Source organism: Lutra lutra, chromosome 13 (genome assembly GCF_902655055.1).
Source record: "Lutra lutra chromosome 13, mLutLut1.2, whole genome shotgun sequence".
NCBI lineage: Eukaryota > Metazoa > Chordata > Mammalia > Carnivora > Mustelidae > Lutra > Lutra lutra.
The window spans coordinates 28,951,119-28,976,096 of NC_062290.1; the positions used below are offsets into that span (position 1 = coordinate 28,951,119).

General features: G+C 47.4%; 1 protein-coding gene across 6 annotated transcripts in view; it reads left to right on the forward strand.

Annotated features, from left to right (window-relative positions):
• Window positions 1–24,978, forward strand: part of DAPK1 (death associated protein kinase 1) — a 174,617-nt gene that overhangs the window by 122,143 nt on the left and 27,496 nt on the right. For all 6 annotated transcript variants that reach the window (XM_047699206.1, XM_047699210.1, XM_047699209.1 and 3 more), the window contains exons 5-19: window positions 1,131–1,260; window positions 1,444–1,492; window positions 1,579–1,605; window positions 2,115–2,267; window positions 2,624–2,669; window positions 3,792–3,881; window positions 5,237–5,329; window positions 7,352–7,471; window positions 7,912–8,010; window positions 8,791–8,889; window positions 10,191–10,289; window positions 11,238–11,435; window positions 12,690–12,887; window positions 18,088–18,186; window positions 23,023–23,100. In XM_047699206.1, the coding sequence (XP_047555162.1) occupies window positions 1,131–1,260; window positions 1,444–1,492; window positions 1,579–1,605; window positions 2,115–2,267; window positions 2,624–2,669; window positions 3,792–3,881; window positions 5,237–5,329; window positions 7,352–7,471; window positions 7,912–8,010; window positions 8,791–8,889; window positions 10,191–10,289; window positions 11,238–11,435; window positions 12,690–12,887; window positions 18,088–18,186; window positions 23,023–23,100 (1,578 nt within the window). The remainder of the gene's footprint in view (window positions 1–1,130; window positions 1,261–1,443; window positions 1,493–1,578; window positions 1,606–2,114; window positions 2,268–2,623; window positions 2,670–3,791; window positions 3,882–5,236; window positions 5,330–7,351; window positions 7,472–7,911; window positions 8,011–8,790; window positions 8,890–10,190; window positions 10,290–11,237; window positions 11,436–12,689; window positions 12,888–18,087; window positions 18,187–23,022; window positions 23,101–24,978) is intronic.

Sequence of the window (24,978 nt, forward strand, 5' to 3'; positions counted from 1 at the left end):
TACCTACTCAAGGATTCCTAACCTTTTGTGGGATAGAGACTGAAGATAAATGATTACGTTCAAGAATCCCTGGGGAAGAATCAAAGGGTTTTACCAGCCGGGTCTCTAAGCAAGGGGGACATTCTTGGTTATGGGGTGTTTTTAGCCTAGAGTGGCCTCTGGCTGCCCAGTTTCCAACCCCTGTAGCTGCAGGGCATGTAAGGAGGAAGATGTCTTGATCTCTCCTCTGCCTCTTGATGCAAAGGCCTGACTCTGTCACCAGCAATCGATCAAGAGAAACTCTCAGATTGGCTAATTGGGGTCTTTGGCAGCCTGAAAACAAAGCACTGTGGGAGATAAAAAGGCATGTCGTACTTGTAACTATCAGGGAGGTTATGGTCTCTATAGGAAGGGAAGGCATATACGGGAACAACAGGCCATGATGATGTAAGATTCAAGGCACTGAGAAGTGATCACAAAGCAGCATGTGATCAATTGGCAAGTGAATGATTCAGATCATTGGAGCTAGGATGAGACTTCAGAAGAGGGAGGACTTTCTCCACACTTACTGTAGCAGAGCTGTCAAGACCCCATCTGGATCCCTCCAGCACTCACTAACACACCCTGAACGCTGCTGCTGCACACACTTGTGGCTGTCTGCCTGACGTCTGGTTTCTGGCCTGGGAGCTGCACGCACCAGAGTCGATGCCCACAGAAGCCGCTCTTAGCAGTGCAGGTGGTTGGGGTGGGAGGGATGATGGATAAATGCCCCGACTCCCTCCTGCTTCAGCTGGAAAATTCAGTGCTGCTCCTCCTTAAGTTCCCCAAGGGGAATGCCCTCCATCACCCCCACCTTGATAAGACACCTTGTGTGAGTTTCCTTCCTTCTGCTTCCTGTCTCCCCAACCTCCACTGTGTAACTCTTCCCTGGAGCCTCCTCCCACAAAAGCCGCTCGCACCTGAATCCCTGGCACAGGTCCACTCCTGGGAGAACCTAAACCAAGATAATTTGTTTTCCTGGTGTTCTCTTGCAACTGCCCAGTCATCCCTAGGTTTGGGTGGGTTTTTTTCAGGGAGGGGGAAGAACAATTCTGCCACTTTGTCTTCAGCGTAATATATTATAGCGCTTCTCTCTCTTTTTTTTTTTTAAGCCTGAAAACATAATGCTTTTGGATAGAAATGTCCCTAAACCTCGGATCAAGATCATTGATTTTGGGTTGGCCCATAAAATTGACTTTGGAAATGAATTCAAGAACATATTTGGGACACCAGAGTTTGTTGGTAAGTTTTTTTTTTTTACTCCTGCACTCCTTTATTTCTCATAAATATAATGGATGAAATTGGCAAAATGTCCCCTGCTGTAACATCATCTGTTTCCCTGGTACATCTTTCTGGTTTATATCTGATGGTGGAATCTGTTGATTCACTTTCATTCAAAACTAAATGTGTTTTATTTCCTCTTAGCTCCTGAGATAGTCAACTATGAACCTCTTGGTCTAGAGGCAGATATGTGGTAAGGAGCATGCCCTTGACGCTGTCATCTTTCTGATTTACTTTACTGTTCTTCTGACACCGGTTTCTGTTTCTGTTTGTGTCTAGGAGTATTGGGGTCATAACCTATATTCTGTAAGTATCAAAATCCACGTCTCGTACTCTTTTCCTCTTTCTCTGAGACCATCTGTCTCATTAACCATCTATGTGTCATGTTGATCTCTTCAGTTCATGCATGCTTTTTAGGTAAACATACTCATTTTACACCCCCAGAACACGTTTAGTTTATACTAATTAAACATTTTCTTCTAATTCACAATGAGTCATCAGAAACTGCAGCATCATCGCTGAAAGCAAGCGCGGCTGTCCATCACTGCTGAGAAAATAGGAAAAAAAGAAAATGGGGTGTTTTTTTCAACTACTAGATGCTGTTCCACATTAACTTTTGAAGTGCCTCCTAGGCCTTAAGCTGGAGGTTTTGTGCATGGCAACTTAATGTCCCCTACGTGTCATTGGATTCTGAAGGAACTGCCCGAGCACCAGATTATCATCTGAAGCCTCACTCCCCTTATCAGTTGTTATAGGAATGACGTGACAACCCAAGAGGTAATCATGCGTGTTCTGCACCCCCACTTTATTAACAGCCTAAGTGGGGCCTCCCCCTTTCTTGGAGATACTAAGCAAGAAACGTTAGCAAACGTGTCGGCCGTCAACTACGAATTTGAGGAAGAATACTTCAGTAATACCAGTGCCCTAGCCAAAGATTTCATAAGAAGACTCCTCGTCAAGGATCCAAAGTGAGTGTCCGTCATTCCTGAAGGGTTCCTGGCTGTGGCTCCAGCTCACAGCCTGGACTGCGCATGCGGCCACGTTTACGTGAGCCTGGTTGGTTCTGCGTGGCCAAGGAAAGCATGCCACGTGGAACGCTTCGGAAAATGCAGGCAGGGCCCTTTGGACCTGCTTGGTCGGTTCCTGCAGATCGAGTAAAATAGTCCCAGAAAGACCAACATTCTTTCTGGCTTTCTTCCATGAAGCAGTCCTTGACCTGCATTTTCCAGAGCACCCACCTAGGAGGCCCAGCCGGCATGGAAACAACCTTAGTGTTTGCTTCTATGGTCACAGCATTTTTTTTCTTTCCCCTCCCCCTACAAAGGAAGAGAATGACAATTCAAGATAGTTTGCAGCATCCCTGGATCAAGGTAAGTTGCCTGCCATGATTGGTTTGGTATTATAGGGTATCCCGGAATGCCTTTGCCCTGGGGTACTGCGAGTTACCGTGGGGTCTCGCCCCAGATTGCGTGGAGGATTGTTTTTGATATTGGTGCCGTATTTAAAGGCGGCTGACAGATGAGAGTGTCCTAATGGTCATGGAGGTGACAGTGAGCTGTCACAGTGCAGGATTCTAAACGGGGAATCGAAGGTCAAGTTTGCTCAACAGGCATTTTTGGTTTGACCTGTGGGATGGTGGCCCAGAGACTATTTTAAAATTTTTGGAATTGATTTCCAGCATAAATATCATACCAGATCTGGATTTCCAATGTCTGCTGTAAAATTTAAAGGCTACAGTACTGAGCCCGCATTCCATAACACACTCCAAACCCTGCACAACTGTCTGTGCCAGAGCCTGCTGCCCCCCTACCCCCGGCCTACTGTATACCTCTGCGTTCCCTGAGACACGCACTGGCATTTGGGTTAAAGAGTTTGCTCCAGCTATGGCAGTTACACAGTAAAATCATGGAACTGCTAAGGGGACTGCAGTGTAACAACTTGCATTGCTGAAGTAGGTTTGGGGCTTCCAGAGAGTTCTGCTGTGTGAGCTCCTAGCGGTTGCCTGGGCTCCCTGAGGGGGCAATGGTGTCTCCTTCTCTCATCAGTAGAGCCAATGCTCTCCTAAAAAAAAATTCAGTACAGGGAATTCTAATGCTGTCAGACAGGGCTGATTTGCTAACCTTTGAGTCCCCTCCTTGTCTGAACTACCTGATGATACTAAGTTCACGTACCACATCATAAGACCTCACCATGAACCTTGCCATTCCCAAACTCAGTGCAGGAAGTTCGAAATCAAGCCTGGTCCAAGCGCAGTTCTTCCACTCTTCCCAAGATCCACTTTTTACGGATTTTATCAAACCCTTAGCCATGAGAGTTGACCTCCAGAGACTAGGTTCCTGGCTCTTGCATATTATCTGAATTTGTTGTCTTATATATATTCGTAAGGTGAGTGTGTACACATCCCAAATAATTAGAGGTTTCCAAAAGTTGTCATGGCACACATTTCCATCATTTGAAGGCTCTAAATTTGCTTTCTTGGACTTTGATTTTAGCCTAAAGATACCCAGCAAGCACTTAGTAGAAAGGCATCGGCAGTCAACATGGAGAAGTTCAAGAAGTTCGCAGCCCGGAAAAAGTGGAAAGTAAGAGTGTTTGACAGGGAACAATTAACTGATTTCTTTCCTCTGTGGCACTGCCTCTGGCCAGTCTCATCTGTTCTGATACTGGCCATACAAAAGTGCATCCTTTTTTGGTCTGTTTGTTTAAATTTCTCTAGTCTTCTGCACCGTTATGCTATTTTCAAAAGATAGGTGAAAATATTTCAGTCCTCTTTCACTCTAATTTTCATATGCAATTTTTGCATTTTTTTTAAATAAAAACCATTCCCAAGGCAAATGTTTAAATCAGCACAACAAAATTATAGTGCAGTCTTTTCCTAAATGCAACAAGCCACATTTTAAATAAATCTGTTCTTTATGGTAAGCAGCATGGAATTGCATTTATAGCAGAACTTGTGTGAATGGTTCTCTAAGTCCAACCTTGATCTGTGATGGGTGGGGGTGGGAGTGGGGCAAGGCCATGAACATTTGCCTGTGACCTCTTGTGCTTTTTCAGTGTGGATGGCCTCTCTGGGGGCTGTGTGGGGCATGGCTCTAAAAGGCATTCCAGTCAACCTTGCACAAATGAAAATTCAAGGTTAACAAGGTGACAGGATGTCTTCCTATGCCCAGGGTTGTGTGAAGCCCAAAGGAAGCAGGTACCTGCCCCATGTCTCTGAGCACTGGGCTAGAAATGGACCTCATTTTCACACCCATCAAGTTCTGGGTGCCATGATAGGGATGAGGAAGGCCACAGCACTAGCTTACTTGAGACTTAACACTTAGTCTGAAGGAAACCCTGAGAATAGTCTTAAAATATAGAGAGAACCACCATAAGTTTCTCTCTTTTTTAATTTACAAACACACACACATGTTATTTACTATTGCTTTTGCCTTTGAGAGTAAATGCAGGGGTGTTCCCCCTATAGGCTAAGGAGTTCCCCACTGTTTGTTTCCAACAACTGCATGAATTTTGATAGTCTCATTACCAGCTTGCCTGGGCACAAGGACACAGGACAAGACCCTTGCATACCACGCTTCTCTGAGTGGGGATATGCAAAGGGTTTGTTAGGGTAAGATTCCACTGCTCAAAAAGTAGATAAGGACCTATTAAGAGAAGGGATGCAGACTGGGCAATTGTGTAGTTAATAATGAAACGTGGAAGGGAAACCTCTATCCTGTTGTCTTGATTTATAAGACCTTTAGAAATTTCCTTAAGCAAATAGGATCCAACTTCCTTATAGGACCCTTATAAGATCCCCCCGCAAAGAACATGCCATCAGCAGTGAATACCAGCTCAAAGACTTTGCCATTTGTACTAATTTGAATATCCTTATATACGCTCTTTCTTCCTCTTCTCCTGAATTTTATGTTTTCTCCCCCCCCCCCTTTTTTTTAAGCAATCCGTTCGCTTGATATCACTGTGCCAAAGATTATCCAGGTCGTTCTTGTCCAGGAGTAACATGAGTGTTGCCAGAAGCGATGATACTCTGGTAAGCAAACCTGTTTGCCTTGGTGAGGTTCATTCTTAGCACTGTGTGTTTCAGATGTTTAGGTTGTTTGATTTGTTCAACAACCCAGAAAACCGGAAGTCACGGAAGTGTCAGGTCTCTTCTTCTTCCACTCAAGGGAGGGAATTGGGTGGTTGATTTGATGTAACTCTGTTGCCTCTTTTGTTCTCTTTTCTCTTTGTTTGGATTGGCACCATACCCACTCCTGCCTACTGCCTCTAATACCACCACCCCCCACTCTACTTCTCCCACACTCACAGTTTGATGAGTGACTGGTCAACAGAAGAGGAAAGCATTTATTCTACTTTTCATGAATAAAATGAGAGTCCTCTGTTGCCACTGACCTTGGAAAATACTGGGTCATAGTAGTACAAAAGGGCCAGACACTCCTCCTGTCAACACACACACACACACACACCCAAAACTCAGGGCAAATACTGTGGGGCTCACCCGGTGAGTTCATGGTAGACCAGAAGGCTAAACCTACTTCCCCTGTTGATCCTGTATTGTGTGTGTAACGCCCTTGAGAACAACTCCATAGTTTTTTTTCCCTTAATCCTCACTGAAACCTAATCACAGAGTAACTCTTCAGATATGGCTGGACACGTCTGAATTCACTGAGACTCTCCCCTGACAGACAGTAGGGCTTTGGGAGCCCTGGAGGTAAAGGGAACCAGAAAGGGTGGTTCTGTGGGAACCAGCCTGTTCCCGTGACTACTACATAGTGAATGTTTCCTGAGTGGGTCCAGGGGCTCCATGGGCAGAATGACACACCTGCAGACACCAGCTCTTCTCTTCCCTCTGATGCTAGTTGCTTCACTGAGACTCCAGGCATAGCTTTGTAGGGTAAAAAGAGATAGGACAGGTTAAGAAGAAAATAGGAGTAGGAGAGAAGCAAGGTCGGAGAAGGAGGAAGAGAGGAGAAAGTCTGGGTTTGGGGATTATTTGAGGGTAACAGCAGAACCACAGACAAGACAAAAACTATTAATCTAAGTAAGATGAGAACAATTACGTGTTACAAATTAAAATCATCTTGAATAATCGCTCGGGAAATCTAAGCAGTGCGATGTGAAGTTTAGGGTATGAGAGGGCTTCAGGCTGTGTGGGGGCTCCAGGTGGGATGACCCCTCCCACAGCTCCAGTTCCCTCATTGTCCTGATGTCCTGCTAATCATGGGAACCTGTGGTGACCATCTGCCTCTTCTTCCCATTCACCCCATTTCTCTTGACTGTCACTTTCATGCAAATGTCTCTTAGTCATCAAATTGAATTGTGTTGGAAAAGCGAAACCAGTGACATTCTTGACATGGGCTTGGTACAAATATTATTAAAACCCTCGTGAAGTTTGTTTGGATTCAGATCCGTAGAGAAGAGAAAGCTGAGCCCAGAGAGAAATGCTTTCTCCATTCTGCCCCCAAAACAGAGATTCAACATCTGTTGATATGCTGCTTTTCCAGATTTGAAATAGTAGAAGCCATATCCCTGTACGTCCCGAGATTTTGTTTGGAATTTTTCTGGCTTATTCCTTAGTTTTAATGTGCCATATTTGGTAAATATCTTATTATTATAAGAAAACTTTGACATAATGGCAAAGATTTAACTAAGTTGTTGTTCAACATTATCTAGTTATTTTCTCTTGTAACAAGAAATGCATCTGCTTTCCATTTCTTGGGCCTTTATTTTCATACTTCTCCCTCTCTAGTTATATGTAAATATGTATGTGTCTGTGTATGTATATACATATATATATGTGTATGTATATATATATATATATATATATATATATATATATATATATGGGTAAACAGAAGGTGGTGTTAGTTTCCAACATGGCAGGAGCAAAAAGGAACCTCCTTCCCTTCATGACCAGGTGGATTTGGGGAGAAAGTGGCTTACTTTGCGCTGAATGCTTCTCTTGACAAATGAGCACTGATTTCTCTTATGCTGATAAGAGGATTGTGGCCAGCAAGCTAACTCTTGTTCCCTCTTCACGGTCCCTTTCAAGGATGAGGAAGACTCCTTTGTGATGAAAGCCATCATCCACGCCATCAATGATGACAATGTCCCCGGCCTGCAGCACCTCCTGGGCTCATTGTCCAACTATGACGTTAACCAACCCAACAAGGTCTGAGGCTGTTCTGCTGGGGGAGCGGGTGGGGGAATCACCATGACTGTACACCTCCAAGTCCAAAGGAGAGGATCCCTTCTACTTCTCCATTCCCTGGGGCTGTTATAGGCGCCATCCTATGGGGAAGTCACTCCTGGGTTGATAGTGGATTGCGTTAGAAATGAGGTCAAGGGCGCTGAGGGCCTTTCTTCATGCCCCTCATGTACCTCTAACCATGACATTGTAAATGTGCTCCTCCTGCAAAGGCACATGTCACCTTGGGTTGGGAACCCAGCAGAGAAAGGCTGTGTGCGCTCCTCTTGTCCCCCTTCCCTGTGGTGCTGCAGTGGTTGTGTGTCTGTTCCGACATGGGAAGCTGTGTGGTGTGGGGCCCCAGGGAGAGCTGCTTTTCCCTTCCTACCAAACTGGAAAGAAATGTTCTTCCTTGCCTCTTCCAGCACGGGACACCTCCGTTGCTGATCGCTGCTGGCTGTGGGAATATTCAAATACTACAGTTGCTAATTAAAAGAGGCTCAAGAATCGATGTCCAGGATAAGGTCAGAATTCTGTTTTATTGCCACTGAATTAGCTTTTAAAAAAGTATTTCCTACTGTCTCCCTATCTTAGAGGGAACAGAGAATAACATGGGCCTGTGACTTCATTTCTCCATTTTCTGTAAAGGAAGGTGAACTGGCTGGTCCAGTCTAACCTGTGTTATAAAGAAAAAGGCAGACCTTTCCCTTCCTCTTGTCTTCCCTTGTACACTACTCAGATTCACTCCTGGCTTATCACGTTTACTCAACAGGGTTAGTGAATGTCACATTTGGGAAAATTTTCATGATCTAATTAATCTCATCAGAAATACATTTGCCTGCACGTTTGTTAGGACAACAAAGTAAGGACACTACATACGCCTTGAGGTCACACTGGAAGGATAGATAACAAGTGTTGAACAGGGAGTAGTCACTACAATGGCTCTGCCATCAGCTTCCATAGATTTTCAACAAAACTATAAATGGACTGGATCTGATCCTTGTGCACAGACAAAGTTCTAACCAGAGATTGAAATGAAGGTTGTAAGAGAAGAAAAATGGCATTTTAAAATAATTCTAGATTTACCAAGAAAGTTGCAAAGATAGGAGAGAGTGCTTCCCAGAAATCTCAACATCTTACGTAACTCTGGTCTTTTTGGCAAAACTAAAAAATAAAACGGGAGTGTATTCCTCTTGGAAGTTGCTCCCTTGAAGTTGCCGTCACTCGGGAAGGGAACTAGAGCGAGTCTGAGTGATGCGTGCCTTGGGATCTGGAAATGTCATTCCACATTTGTTTTTACACAGGGTGGATCCAATGCCATCTACTGGGCCTCTCGGCATGGCCACGTTGATACCCTGAAATTTCTCAATGAGAACAAATGCCCTTTGGATGTTAAAGACAAGGTAAGGCCACTTATTTTCTTAGGGACCGTGGGAAGTGATAAGAGGTTGCTTATGAGTGTTGACCTGCCATATGCATCAGGACCCAAAGCGATAGGGCTCATAATCAAAATCTTCCTGCAGAGAATTTAATTGAGAAGTTTCTTTCTGCTGCTGGCTTGGTCTAATATTAAAATCTGCAGTTAGTTGAAATCTACCAAGTCGTTGGTATAATATGCAAGCAGTGACTTATCTTCCCATAACATGGAAACTCAAGGTTCTGCTAGAGAGACAACCAAGTCCTGATTCTTTTATTCAATTGCCGTGTGTACCTACCTTTACCCTTCTCGTCCTCTCTGAAGTAGCTGCCAGTGTAGGTCTTTCAAGCACAGGCACTAGAAGGATTCATGAGACTACATGTAAAATAAGGCTTTGGGGGGGCAAAGATATTATAAAAATTATTGATTTAGCAAGGTAAATTTACTTTTGTATATCTGTTGTTTCATTTGGTTCACACAACAGTCATGTGAGTTAATTCGCAGGGCTGGAACACATACCTAGGATTCTTTCTTTCTCATCCATTATGCATTGAACTATGCAACCCTGCTCTGCTACTAATACTCACAGACTGATTTGTCATGTTCATTCAGGACTGCCACATACGGTTGTATGGACTGCACACTGCTCTATATCTAAGGGATGATAGTCATGTCAAAGACACACACACACACACACACACACATTACGGCAGTTTTGGTCAGGTAGCAACAAGTATCTTGTTTTGTTTTAAATCTGTTTATACTCCAAGTTTTGGGCAAATATAAGTAAAACATCCTGAGGAAATTGCATGTATTACAAATTCACAGAATGCGACTGTGGGCTTAAAGTGATATATTTTAGAATCTCTGAGAATGTAAGAAATAACATCCTAAACATAGACAGTGAAATCAGAAACTTGCTCATAAACAAAACTTTAAATAATGTAATATTAAAACGGGAGTTTTGTGTTTAAAAAAAAAAAAAGTCCCATGGCTGTGAGCATCAATATTTGGAGAGGATTGAGAACTGCCATCACAGACAGGGAAGCGTTCTTACTGAGGAGGTTTTGTGACAAGCAGGATGAGCTATGTGTCTGGGTTTAGCACTAGCTGTGTGGGACACATCCTACCCCAGGGTCCTGGGCCCAATCACCAAGGGGGCTTTGGGCTTGAGGGTGGCGGGGGCCCCAAAGGGGAAGATGTGGAGCCAGGCATGCATGGGATCTGGCTTCCAGTCCTATGCATTCAGTTTCCACAGTCTGCTGAATTTGTCTGTTTCTCTTACAGTCTGGAGAGACAGCCCTGCACGTGGCAGCTCGCTATGGCCACGCTGATGTGGTCCAGTTACTGTGCAGCTTTGGCTCTAATCCCAATTTCCAGGACAAGGTGGGTCATGATAGTCGATGTCCATTTGCCTGCTCACTGCATGGATGTGCCCCGAGCTGATGGATAGATTCGGGTCCTTGGGGTTTTCTGCTTGGATTTCAGAGGGCAGGGACTCGAACAGAAACACGAACGTTCATTCATTCTTTCATTTACTCCTCTGGACAATCCTGCATGTGGGTTGCTATTATTATTATCCTCATTTTATGGAAGACTGAGGCACAGAGAGGTTCACTGACTTGCCCAAGCTCACACAGCTGCTAAGTAGCAGAGCGGTCTGGTTCCACAGTCATGGTTCCAGAGTCATGCCGTCAGCACTACACTGTAATAACCTCTCGCAGACAGACATGAGCGTCTAAGGACATTGATGGTCAATATACAGGCCTTTCAGGCCTACAGACCTTCCTGTCACTTCTTAAAGCCCGATGACCTCAGCACTTCTTTGCCAGAGCAACAGTAAATTGTGCGACTCATCCTTATGTGACATACAGGACAGAAATCTTGAGGGGTTAAGATTGTTGCAGGAATGCTTGCTGAGGAAGTGCTCTCCCCCCGTGAGGAGTCTGAACGTGAACGAAGACACTTTCCCAAGAAAGATGCTATAAACCTACCCACACCCATGCTCCCTGGTTCAGAACAGCCGAGCCGACTGTTCCAGGGGGCACCTGAAAATCAGTCAGTAACTGGCAGGGAAAACTGAATTCATGCAACACACAGGTGTGGACACAGGAAAACTAATGAAGGAGAGACATCAGGCCTGACATGCAGGAGAGACATGCAGAGACATCGGGCCTGCATCCATTATTTCCAGTGAATATCTTGCTCCACTGGCCACGAGCTCTTTTCTCTGTGCGGCCATCACTGGGCCGCCGTGACTCGGCTTGAACTCCGCACACATGTACTTGTGTGTTGCTGTGTCCGTCTCTTTCATGCATGTGTCTCTTTGGCCAGGAAGAAGAAACCCCCCTGCACTGTGCTGCCTGGCATGGCTATTACTCCGTGGCCAGAGCCCTTTGCGAAGCCGGCTGCAACGTGAACATTAAGAACCGAGAAGGAGAGACGCCCCTCCTGACAGCCTCTGCCCGGGGCTACCACGACATCGTGGAGTGTCTTTCTGAACACGGAGCTGACCTCAATGCCTCCGACAAGGTGCTTTGTGGGTAAATGTATCATGCTCCCTGGCATGCGATCTGGGGGGCTGGTAGGACCACAAGCCTCCTCCATCAATTTACCTAACAAACTCAAATGTAGCAAATTACAGTGATCCTTTGTCCTCTCTGTTTCAGAAATTCTGTGCCCTTTTCTAGATTCTGTTTAATAATTAATATTCCTTTGTGACATTTAACACTTGATGTCACATGACTCAGGTGTCTATCTTACGTTTAGCCTTTTCCACTTTGGAGCAGGTACAGCGATGATCTCTGAGCCTAAGACAATCTTCAGTTCGGACTAAAATTGGCAAGTCACTATTACTTCATAGATTAAACAAAGAAATAGGTGGTTTATTTACTTTCATCGTTGACTGTTTTGTAAAAAGACGAAAACCACCCTTGTTTGTCTGATAATTGCCATTCTACACCAGGTGTTCCTTTATTCAGGATACAAATTCAGCATAATCTGTTCTTATTGTGAGTTTGTACTTAACGTGAGGCTGTGATGTTACTCTATATATCAGATTTGGGATAGTCTCGTTAAGTTAGTAATTGCCGTTTTTGGAGTATTTTCTTAGTACGGAGAGGTGGTTCTCAACTGGGAGCAAGCTTGCCCCCAGGAGACATTTCGTAATGGCTGAAGACCTTTTGTGGTTGTCACAGCCCAGAGTCCACACACAGACATGGCCCCAAATTCTGTCCTTGGCTCAGGAAACTCAACCTGACTGTTTGCCAGGGAATCCGTAACAAGTGGAGGGACTTCTCAGGCTGGTCTTTTTGGGGATGCCTGGGGCCAACATGTTACATTCGCCCCTGATAGATAAGGTAGCCCTTGAACACATCTCAGTTTCTCCCAGGCTCAGAGAAAAGAATGGGCATTCTACTTAGGAAGTTAGTAAAGACGCTGAGTGAATGTTTCTTAAAAGTGGTTTTCAGGTTCGTGATAAAACAGGCCATTGGAGTACGGACCATTAAGTTCTGTAAAGTCAGGGAGGGACAAGAAGAAGTGTTGGCTCTTTCTCTCTGATTGTACTGGCCATACCTGGAATCGTCAGTTTGTGGTTACTTAGTGGGGCGCACGAAGCCTGTCCCCCACTCTCTGGGAGGAAAGTCTGTTATGTAATCCTCCCATCAGGCTCTGCGCTAGCGATGCCATCCCCAGTTCATCTTGGCCCAGTGGCGGCTGGAGAGGCGAGTGGCCAGCCCTGCGAGCCTAAGGGAAAGTGCTCATGGCCCCTGGTGCTTTTTGCAGGACGGACACATCGCTCTTCATCTTGCCGTGAGACGGTGCCAGATGGAGGTGATCCAGACTCTCATCGGCCAGGGGTGTTCTGTCGACTTCCAAGACAGGCACGGCAACACCCCGCTCCATGTGGCCTGCAAAGACGGCAACATGCCTATTGTGGTGGCCCTCTGTGAAGCCAGCTGTAATCTGGATATCTCCAACAAGGTAATGGTGGCGGGGATGCAGGGACTGGCACGTGTACCCGGCCAGCTGCCTCTCGGTGTGGCCAGGCTTCTCTTTGTGTCTCTTTGTGTCTCTTCAAAGTATGTGTTACTCATGGGCACCTGTTTGGTCTTACAGGGCTCTCAACTTAATGTTGTATTTTATTTATTTTTTTTTAAAGATTTTATTTATTTGACAGATAGATCACAAGCAGGTAGAGAGGCAGGCAGAGAGAGAGGAGGAAGCAGGCACCCCGCCGAGCAGAGAGCCTGATGTAGGGCTCAATCCCAGGACCCTGAGACCGTGACCTGAGCCGAAGGCAGAGGTTTAACCCACTGAGCCACCCAGGCGCCCTTAATGTCATATTTTACATTTAGCTTTTGAATAACTTCGTGAAGTAACAGAAAATTATTACATGAATAAGTACTTCCTACCTAGCCAGGTGGTCACTTATGAACATCGAGAGAGGAAGAGAGAGAAAAGGAGGAGTGTGTGTGTGTGAGCTCTTGTAGAGGAATCCCAGAACATCCGTCAAATGAGAGTCTCTTTCTGGAGCACTAAGTCTTCGGGAAGACGCTTCACTGAGAATCCAAGACCCAGATTTCTGTTCTTAGCTTAATGCATTGAGAGTTTTATGGTCAAGCACTCACAACCCTTGTTTGTGCTAAATAAATTTGGTAAGACCGAGAGAATGCTACCGTTTGTCAAATAAAGAAATGGAAATAAATAATTACGTGCTCTATAAACCCCAGATGTTGGCTTCTAGAAGTTAGCTACCACATTCCCTTTTTCCTGAACAGCATCTAGATTTTCATTACCAAATAAAACAGAAGAGTTGGCTCTTCCTGCCGTTTTAGCCATGTGACTGTATGAAAGGCAAACACTCTTCTTCTGTGATAGTGTTAAAAAGAAAGTCCAAGTAGAATTAAATATTTGAATGTGGGGAAGGGTTTGTTTCTAAATGGCAGAGATGATCCCAGCAGAATTTTATTATGATTTGTTTGAGGTAAGAGAATTAATATCTGAAACAGCGGGAAAATTACACTCCTACCAAAAATTATTCCTCTCGCCCATTATGTGATTAATTCTAATGAAAATTAAAATTGGCAATCTGCACATTCTGGAAATTTGGAAACGCAAGATCATAGGTCTTAGCCATTAGCTGCTACGCTGGTTGCTTTCTTTGTTTATCCCATTCTAATCCTGCCAAGCCAGTCAGGAAAGTGGCTTAACAGGAAAGCCAGATATAAAGCAGCATCAAGACCTTGACTTTCCTTCCAGGAGTCTTTAAACAAATAAAAAGTGGCTTCAAGGAACAATGTAGCGCTTACTTGGATATGTTTGGATTTGGCCATAGCGTGCACGGAGGCCCACTGTGTGCACAGCATCTAAGATGAGCTATGTCTTGGGAAGGTGGATGGGCCGAGTGGGTGACTCTGGGTTCCTTGCACCAAGTTAAAGAAGGGAATGGGTGTTCCCACGCCTGAGTGCAAACACTGCACCTGCTAAATATGCTCTTAAAATACCCAGCAAGAGGGGCACCTGGGTGGCTCAGTCAGTGAAGCGGCTGACTCTGGACGTCGGCTCCGGTCATGATCTCGGGGTCGTGGGATCAAGCCCTGCAGCGGGCTTGGTGCTCCACGTGGATTCTGCTTGATTCTCTCTCTCCCTCTTCCCTTGCTCACACGCACACACACACCCTCTCTCTCTGAAATAAATAAGTATATCTTTAAAAAAAAATAAAATAAAATACTTGGCAAGATAATCCTAGACTTTCATGTTTAAAAACCACTGGCCTATTGACTGGGAAAGGCTCTCCGTTGTTGATGCTGTGGCTGGCCGTCCAGACGTATCCCCATAGATGTGTTTCTACCGTATAGGGCAACACACTGGCTCAGAGAGGCGGTTCAGCAGGTGACTTGGTCACGGACCTGAGCGCAGCTGAAGCTCCACGGCGTCAGCCTCCTGGAGTCCGTAGCCCAGGTCAGAGGGTCATGGGGAACCTGCTCAGAGCCCCAGACTCTGTCTGCTGAGCAGCTCTGTGAGCTGGGACCCGCAGACAGGCTCCTTGGCCCTCCGTTGGTGCTCAGGGGCCCAGCACACTGTCACGCCGTGCGTCTCACGCCTTCTTCAGAAAACTGAGAACATCTTCGGTTTTTTCTCCCTTTTCTAGCTTTTTGTTTTAGGAAAATGATGGAGCTCTAGACGATCTTGAATTAGTAAGAGGAAGGCATTACTTGCTCAGAAAGCACCTCTACCTTTACTTGGCCTCACCCTTGTAAGTGACGTCCAAACGGACCTTAGCACGTGACAGCCCATGTCACACAGGCAGACAGTCACTCCTTTCTCGTGACATGTCTGGCCTTTTCCTTACCTGGATTCAGTTCCCCCGGAGATAACAGTGGCCATTCGGGTCCTACCCCAGTCCGCAGTATGGGACAGGAATTTGTCACTACCTTTGACGCTCATCAGAGTGAAACAAATCTTTCTCAGTCTTCATTCATCCCGTGGGAAAAACAGGAGAGTGGCTGTGGAAGTGGGCTGTGCTGGGGAGCACAGGGCAGAGAGAGCTGGGTGGCACCGAGCCTATGGACCTTAAGCCTTCTTCCTCTGGGATGGCTCTTCTTATCAGTGAAGACCAAAAGCATGTAGTGCTCATACACACATGCACGTGCCCGCACACAGAGATGTGCACATAGGTGCACACAATCACAGACCAGCACAGACACATGCACCCACACAAACACACAGAGACACACACACATACAAACAGATGCATATACAAAGCACACGCAGATGGGCACACACACATGCACACACGCATGCACATATCCAAGTGCATGAGTGAGAATGCCCAGCCAGCGAGTCCTAATACCTTTCTCGAGCGCATTGTGCCAGGTGAGGTCTGGGGCTTGCAGATAACAGCAGGAATGGTTCTTGCCCTCAGGCTGCTTTTCCCTCCAGCCCTGTCTCCTGCAGTCTCTGCTTTCACAAGGACAGGTGCATGGCGAGGCAGCGCTGGGCACATTAGAGAAACTGAGAGGGCTTTTCAGAGGCACTTAGGGCTTTGCTGGATGGAGAAGAGGGGAGAGTGTGTTTCAGACTGAGGGAAGTGTTCGTGTATGTTTGGGGACAATTCTCTGGATGGGCCTGCAGCTGACCTGGGGGTGTAGGTTTGGGGGGGCAGGCAGTGGGGCACAGAGAGAAAACACAGGTGGAAGGGGATCTTGGGTCCAGATGGTGCTAGACCTTGACTCCAATCCTGAGGAGTTTGGGTTTGGTTCTGTGAAAGGCTGGAGCCTTCAAAAGTGTCAACTTCCTAGTCCTTTTTCTTTGTTGTCCTTCTTCCCTTGCATCAAGGGATGCCTCCCACTGCTCCTCCTTCCACATAAATCCAGACACCTCATCCCATCTTTACAGCCTCTCTCTTCCTTCTCACTGCATTGCTGGTGTATTTGAAGGCTTCATATTTGCTTTCTAAAGCCTCTAGATGACAGCAAACAAAATACAGACATGTATGCACATTGTAGCATGTTTTATAAGGGCAAGGAACAGAACCACCTTAAGTGTCGGTCCTCAGGGGGCTGTCTGCGTGAATATCCACACGTATCTACATGCGGCGTATTATTCGGGTGTCTGAAAGAACGTAATACATCTAGTGACAGGCATGGCGAAGTGTCGCCCATATATTGTCAGGTGAACGTGTAGAGTGGGGTGTGATCATGTCCTGGCTTTTCAAATTATTTGTTTCCTTTTATGGATTGAGAGCTAAAAGCTTGGCAGGAAAGTCAACAAAGGGACCAGCAGGACCTGCTCCGCGGAGGGAAGTTGGGGGAGGGGACTGAAGGAAAGGAGCTCTTTTGTTTTCCACCCCATCCCTCAGGGTCCTTTGCATATTCTAAATCAGCAGGTGTTAACTTCAGAACAAAAGCTTACAACTGCAAATAAACAGCCGTAGACCAGTACCTGAAATTCCTCAGCCTCCCTGGTCCTGGTGTCTCAGAACTTTTTTCCTGGTTCCCCCAGGGCAAAAGAAATACCTAACCGCTCTGTTTATTAAGTGGTTTGGTCCAAACAACCTAGTAAGAATTTATGTCCTAGGGGCGCCTGGGTGGCTCAGTGGGTTAAGCCGCTGCCTTCGGCTCGGGTCATGATCTCAGGGTCCTGGGATCGAGCCCCGCATCGGGCTCTCTGCTCAGCAGGGAGCCTGCTTCCTCCTCTCTCTCTCTGCCTGCCTCTCTGCCTGCTTGTGATCTCTGTCTGTCAAATAAATAAATAAAATCTTAAAAAAAAAAAAAAAGAATTTATGTCCTAAAGACTCAGTAGCTGTGGGGGGAAAGTGACCCCACACAAATGGAAAGGAAACGAATATTTTGATTTCAGGCTTCCGTAACCCCAATGGCATACCAGTGGGACGTGTGTGCTTTGTGGGCACCTCACAACCCTCAGAAGTGAACCCAGGTTGGACACTGCCACCCATACTTCCTGCTCTACCCTGATGTCCTCAAGATACTCGCCTCTTGTCACAGTAACCTCCCTACGCCCTTTGTGCTAACACCACAGAAAGGAAGGCAGGGCAGTCTGGTGCTGAGAGCCTGAACTGCCTCTTGAAGCTAGTAGTTCACTTTGTGTCTGAACCTGCTGCTTCCACTGAAAATGCAAAATATTCCTCAGTATCCCGTGAACTCACTGCAGTGCCCTGAGGTGCCTGGGCACACAGTTTGGGAACCACAGACATAAACATGAGGGAGCATTGTACGCATGGCCTTGCACTGTCACCTCAGTAGAGCCACCTCAGTAGCTCTCGTAACATCCCTTTGTCCCTAGCAGCGTCCATATTTGAACTCTGGTACAGATCTTTCTGGAACTTTGGGACCCTTTGTAAGAGCCCAGACTCAGACCTCCTTTCTGCCCGCACAGCGGGAGACTTGATTTAGTTATGATAAGCTTCCTACTCTTTCATCCTTTCCAGTTTTAGTTCCAAGTTACTCTTCTCACTGGAGAACACTCACCCCCGACCTGCCAGGCTTGTGTCCCTCAGGAGAGGGCGAGTTTCTGGAGAAGGGATCCCACACCTTCTGTGTTTTCAGGGGGATCCCAGATCCCTCGCACAGTGCTGAACTATGGGATGGACTCACATCCAGGGCCATCCTCAGCAACCATCGTGAGAAGGACTCTCTTTGGACTTTCTTGTGTTTTCCAGTATGGCCGAACGCCTCTGCACCTTGCAGCCAACAATGGGATTCTGGACGTGGTGCGCTACCTCTGTCTGGTGGGCGCCAACGTGGAGGCGCTGACCTCGGTGAGTCACCCTCTGGGGCGGGAGAATGCCATAGAAAGCTGTAGAAAACGTCTCAGGCCTCAAGGGCATGAGGGGCAAGATATCGCTTGGCAACTGCCTCTCAGTGGACAAGCTGCTAGAAGCTTGCTCCCACGCGACAGGTTGAAGACAGTTGCCCACACAGAGCCAGGGGGAGGGCTGGCTTGGCCACCTTCCCCGCGCATTTCGTGGCCCGTGCTGCCACGAAGGCCTGCTGTGGCCTGTGTTCCACAACAACACCTTGGGGTGTGTGGTTAGGTATGTGTTTTCCTTTTCTCAATGCTCCCCTCCCCTATGGGGTTTCGGAGGCGCCTGGGGTGGGGGTCAGGGAGGGGAACTGCTTGGGAGAACCGTGCTCTCCTGTTCAAGAAGCTGCCTTGGCTCTGAGGCGGGCCCTGATGATTTTACAGGCGATGCTTCTGTTCCCCCGGCCTCCCCACTCCACCTTCCATGCCAGGTACTGCCCCGCTTGAGTTACATTTCATGAAATACCAAAGAGGAAAAATCCGGGGACTAATGAGATAAGGTTGTCATTTTACTGCTTCCATGAAATACTGTCATTTGACGTGCTTCTGGCCTAATGGTGGGTTGAGTCTCCCACTCCATTACATGGGAGATTCCTGAAACTCTCTAGTGCTTTGCTGACAGAAAGTGTTTGTCTAAGGAAAGCCACTGGAGTTTCAAAATATGGCAGCCAGTTTTGGGGAAATCAGGGCCCTGAGACCAGAAGGGAGGCCTCATTTCTTGGAGGGGCACGCAGGGCAGGTGCGTGGACCTTGAGGTCTCACTCTTAGAGCAGGGGCAGCCTTCCAGGTGCCCAGCAGGGGGGTGGTATGATCACCCACGCCTTGCTGCAACAGAGCCATCCTCATACCTGCAGCATGTGCCATGCTAGATGTTCTAGAAGCCGCATCCAAAAAAGGAAAAGAAACCAAGAAGTTAATATCAGGAACAGATTTTCTTTAACACAAAACATGCAAAATGTTACCATTTCGACCAGCAATCAGTATTTTAAAGGTATTGCGAAATTTCCTGTTCTTCAGTTTGTACTGTCCTGGAAATCGTGCTTTATGCTCCCAGGCATTTTACCTGGGCCCTGTTTCAACACCGAGTAGCCACGGTTGGGGAGGGGGCGCCTCCTGATTGGCAGAAACAGTGCCCGCCCCTTTCCTGTGCTTCTGTCCCCGTGGCGTGAGCAGGCGGACTTCTGCGTCCTTAACCCCCAGCTCGCGACCCTGCGGCGCTCCCTAGCGGTCGCTTGTCGTCCCATTCTGGTCTCAGCCCCAGTTACTTGGAAAAGCCTCTGAAAGTCCTGCCCTCTTTTTCCTGGACTCCCTCTCCCTCTCTTCCCCCCTCCCCCCCCACAGCCCCTCCTGGACACTGTGCTGCCAAGTCTCCAGTCACCTCCTAGTAGCTCTTGCCTTCAGAACTTCTTTATAGTAAGATAAAACGGATTTTTTTTTTTTTTTAATGAAGCATATGAACAAAAGTAAAGCTTACTGAACTTTCAAAGTCATCCCAAAAGCCCCCGGGGCCTGACGTGGTCACTGCGTCTCCTTCCGCACAGTGTGACCCTGCTCTGACTTTTAGGGTAGCCATGCCCCTGCCTGTCTTCATTCTCCTTCGCACCGCAGTGGCAGCCAGGACTTGCACTTCCGGCCCCTCCCACTCGCTTTGGGTAGGAAAACCGCACTTGCTCCTGCCTCTCCTCCTGCCTTTGCGCGCCTCCTCCAGCCCCAGTGGCTTCCCACATTCTGCCCCTGCCCTCTGACCACCCTGGGCTGCAGCTGCCACTGGCCCCAGGCCCACGTCCTTGGCTCCAGCCCCACATCCCCAGAGCGCCCCCGCATGCCCTCTGGTGGGCACCAGCTTTGCAGGGCCCGACCTCTAGGTTGTCCTCACCCTCCAGCCCTGCCCTTCTCTGTCAGTGTCTGACCTGTGCAGAGGCCTGCAGCCCCTGTCAGCTCCTAGGGTCCAGGAACAGACACACATCCCAGCTGTAAGACATGATGTGCTCCTTCTGTCCATGTGAGAGACTTTTAGTGCCTAATAGCACATAGGCACAGAGTCACAGATGACATTGGTGGCAGGAAGGTTCTGGAACACTAGCTCCTTTTCATCTTTTAGTAATCAGTTGGAGCCCCAGATAGCCTCCTCTTTTCAGCCCCCTCTAGCTACCCTTCTTGCTCTGTTGGAATTGATTGCTGATCCTCCATGAGGTATGACCCCTTGGCCATGATCATGTGCAATTTGTCCCAGTCTCCTAACTGGTTTCCTTGCTTCTACCCTCACCTGTCCAGACTGTTCCTCAGGCAGCAGCTTGTGTGACTCTATTGCAATATAAGTCAGATCATATCCCTCCTCTGCTCAGACCCTCCATCAAGTTAGAAGTCCTTATGATGGGGACTGCCTAAAGACCAACCCCTCGCATTGCCTCCCTGACCCCCATCTCCTGCTCCATCTCCAGCCTTTGACAGTCCCCCCCCATACCACAAGAACCCTAAGAGCTTCTCTGAAACTCTTCAGACATGACAGTCATCCTGCTGCCTCAGGACCTTTGCATTTGCCTTTCTTCACAGGTATCCAAATGCCTTGCTTTCTCTTCTCCCTCAGGTTGTCACCTTCTCAGTGAGGCCTTCCCAGACCACTGTTTGTAACCAGGAGGACAGTGAGTGTTAGAATTGCTTGTGGGAGTTAGTTAGCACCTGGCTCAGGAGCACAGAGTCGGGCAAGGCCAGAATGCAAACAACCAGCTCCTACCCCATTCTCTCCTAGAAAGGCAGGGCGTTTGGGGAAATTCTCAGCTTTTTTATTAGTAATTACTGCCGCTTCCTTTTTCCATGACTGGTACTCTTTTGGTTCTTTCCATTTGTTTATCTCTGATCTGCTGAAGTGCCTGTGTGATGAGGGTCCCCGCTTCTGCCTTACAATGAAGAAGGCCAGGTTCCAGAAGGCCCAGTGACTGATCCCACAGCTGGTGGGGGGCAGATTCAGGAGGTAAACCTCGTCCTTCTGACGCCAAAGGTCAAACTTCCCACCACACTGGCAGGCTTTTCTTTTGGGAGCTTGAACACTGTCTCTTAGGGCAAAGTGTTTTGCAAGCTGTGAAGTGCTCCATAATTGTAGGACATTTGGTTAGTGGTGGTTTTCCTGTCACTTGAAAGGCTCCATGATGGACAGGGACCTTTGTCACTGAAGGTCCTCTGTCTGTGTAACGTGCCCATCCTGGGTCTCCAAGAGAATTGTGGTGGCCAGAAGTCAGACAACTTTAGTCAAGGCTCACTTGGCTGCGCGTTGGAATCATGGGGAGCACTTACAGCCGCAGTGTCCGGGTCGCACCCAGATTGACGGAAGCAGAGCGTCCAGAAGGAGGTGGGCGCATGTAGCCCACCGGAGTTCTTAAACACCCCCAGGGTTCCAGTGTGTGGGGAGGTTTGGGAACCGCTATCCTGAGGCCTTTTCTCATCATGTCAGCAAGGATCTAGGCTGTTTGGCACGAATCCCTGGTTGGGGTGTGTTGACTGACAAGATCCCTGATTCACCCCAAAGCAAACTAGAAGCTCTGCCCTGCCCCCTGGAGACACCTGGGAGCCCTAAGGGAGAGCAGAGGTGGGCCGCATACTGTAAAGACTGCTCCCCGCCAGCGCTTACGTGAGCCTCCAGCTTCAGCCTAAGGCGGCCGTTCTCAGCTGGGGTGATTTCGCGCCCCCCCCAGGGAGCCCTGGGCCATGTCTGAAGACTCTTGGAGTTGTCAGGAATCCGGGAGGACGGTCCTTGCAGAGACCAGAGACAGAGGCGCTCAACACCTTGCAGTGAGTGCCCGGGACCGCCCCGCACGGCAGAGAATGATCTGGTCCAAAATGTCAGCAGTGCGGAGGCTGAGAAACACTGGTCTCCTGAAGCCCCGCGCAGGAGAAACTGGAAGATGTGCTGTCGGTGAGACTCCGACAGCCCGAGCTTCCTCGGGAATGCAGCTGTAACCGGTGCTGAGCAGCCCTGAGAAGGAAAGAGATCGAAATGCTTCTCGGTCTCGTTGAAAAGAGATTGCTTTTATTTGCACGGAAATGGCCTCTCGCCTTTTCTACTCCGAATTAGTAACGACTTTAAAACTGTAGCAAAACAGCCCCTCAGCCTCTGTTTCCCCCTCGGTGGCCCACGGACGAGCAGCCGGAGGTCCCCACCCGCGAGGGCCCCCGAGCACGCGTGCGGGCACACAGGCCGCCTGGACCGGGCGCGCGGTGGCCTTGTGAAAATTCTCTGCTTAAAAGGTGCCGTGATCTCTGATTTCCTCCTCTCCTGTTCACTGAAAATCTTTAGATCAAAATCATCTGTAAAATTAAGGCTTTTCTTTGAAATGCACAGAAGTTTCCAGTAACTAGCATCCTCCGTGAGTGCTCAGGTTGTCCGTGGAAGGGATTTTAGACACTAGCTAGCACCAGCCGGACTTTGGCATCTATGAAAGTCTTCATCGTCCGCTTTCTCGGAGGGAGGTTCAGCGTCTGGGGTCATCCCTCCACCCCCACCCCCGTGAGGTGCCAAGTGTGAGGAAAGCCGGTGGGTCTGAGACATCTCACGGATGGACTTCCAGACACCAGTGCCCATTTTTTTTTTTCTTTAATTCTCACCTTCCCTCCCTGCAGAACCAATAAGGAAATGAAATAAGGACTGTACAGAAAGGGAAGTAATCGAGGACATAGTGTCCACCTTTTTTGTTTCTAAGGCCTGTTAACCCTTGTTTCGGCCTCTGACAGCAGAACCAGTGGATGGAACAAACAGCTCTCCCATGAAGGAAAGACACTAATGGTTTTTCTCCAACAGGACGGGAAGACTGCAGAAGAGCTCGCTAAATCAGAGCAGCACGAACACGTAGCAGGTCTGCTTGCAAGACTCCGAAAGGTGAGAAATTCTGTTTTTTGGTCTGATATTGTTTTTATGTGAAAAGTTCTGTCTTTTTCCTTTTGTACAATGAGTTGAACAAAATGAGGCTTTGGACACACAGGCTGTAGGAAAGGCATCTCTCCCTGTCCTGTGGTTTGCATACAGTTAGCATAAATGCATCAGCTACTATCGGTTTCTTCTTCTGTGTTCGGACTTGGAAATCATTTGGCTTCCTTACAGTTTCTGTGCCTGGTTTCCCTCCTCCCACCCCTTCCATAATAACTGTTCCCATAAAGTAGACAGGAAATGAGAAAGCTGACAGTTTCTTTTCTTTCTTAATGTTTTGAGCTCCAAGATGTCACATGATATGCTCGGGTTTAGGAAACACTGTTGCTCTAAGGTTTAAGGAAACAGGACACAGGGCGCCTGGGTGGCTCAGTGGGTTAAGCCTCTGCTTTCAGCTCAGGTCATGATCTCAGAGTCCTGGGATTGAGGCCCACATTGGGCTCTCTGCTCAGCAGGGAGCCTGCTTTCCCTTCTCTCTCTCTGCCTGCCTCTCTGCCTACTTGTGACCTCTCTCCCTCTATCAAATAAATAAATAAAATCTTCAAAAAAAAAAAAAAGGAAACAAATAAGTGAATGCAGGGGTGTCTTTCTAGCCCACATCATAGGAATGTGTATCAGGAGTCTTCGAAATAGTCACACCCTTTAAGGTAGGAACTCCATGTCTAGGACTCTGTCCTAAGGAAATGGAAAAAATGCAGCAAATAGTGTTTTATGCACACAGATGTTCATTGCCGTGTTATTTATAATACAGTAATAAAAATCAGAAACATCAGATGACCAACAATAATGTCTAGCGAATTGCTGTACAGATGTAGGATAGAACTGTTTGTGACCACTCGAGTATTTTTGAAGTCCTAAACTCAAGAAGAGTTTAGGACTTTCTAGGGCTTCAAAGCAGGAGATAGATTCCATATATGCATGTTATAATCCCTTCTGTGTTTTTAAAAAGTGCATAAAAAGGAACTATTAACAGCGGTATTCTGGGATTTTGCAAGTGTGACTCCCTGCATTAAATATGACTGCGTTTTTTCCACGTTCTGTATGAGGCTGGTGAGCCTTAAACAACAGATTTGAACTCTGCAGGTCTGCCTCTATGCAGATGTCTTTCAGTAAGTACAGTACAGTGCTATAAATCTATTGTGTCTTCCTTCCGATTTTCTTACTAATGTTCCCTTTTCTCTAACTTACCTTATTGTAAGAATACAGTCTGTAGTCCATAATGACATACAAAATCCGTGTTAATCTCCTGTTTATGTTATCGGGAAGGCGTCTGGCCAACAGTAGATTGGTAGTAGTCAGGTTTGGAGGGAGTCAAAGATAGATTTGGATTTTCAACCACATGGGGGGTCAGCACCCATGGTGCCTGCGTTGTTCAAGGGCTAACTGTAATCATGTAATAATTTTTCAAAAACAAACTTCTGAGAAACAAAAACAAACAAAACAACCAAACCAATCCAGTCGATTTCAGTGCCCAGTGGAAAGGTATTGTCCAATACGAGCTCGAGGTCGCACAGAGGTCCCGCCATATAAATTGGAAAGTGCCCTGGGAGCGGATGATCCTCTTAACCTCCACAGGTGCTAAGTATCTGAATTTTCCTAGAGGTCCCAGGGTCTGGCTGTGGTGGGGCATGGGACACGGGCGGGAGCAGTTAGCTTTCCCAGCGCCTGCAGTTGAGCTGGGAGATCACACATCGTCACACCTTTGTGATTCGGAGTCTGCCAACTGGCCGCAGAGGCACTGGGGAGACAGATGTCCCAGGCCACTGCAGGGATTTAGTGTGCCCTCCCTTCTGGCAATTCCAGGATGAGAACAGTCTGGAAAAAATGTCC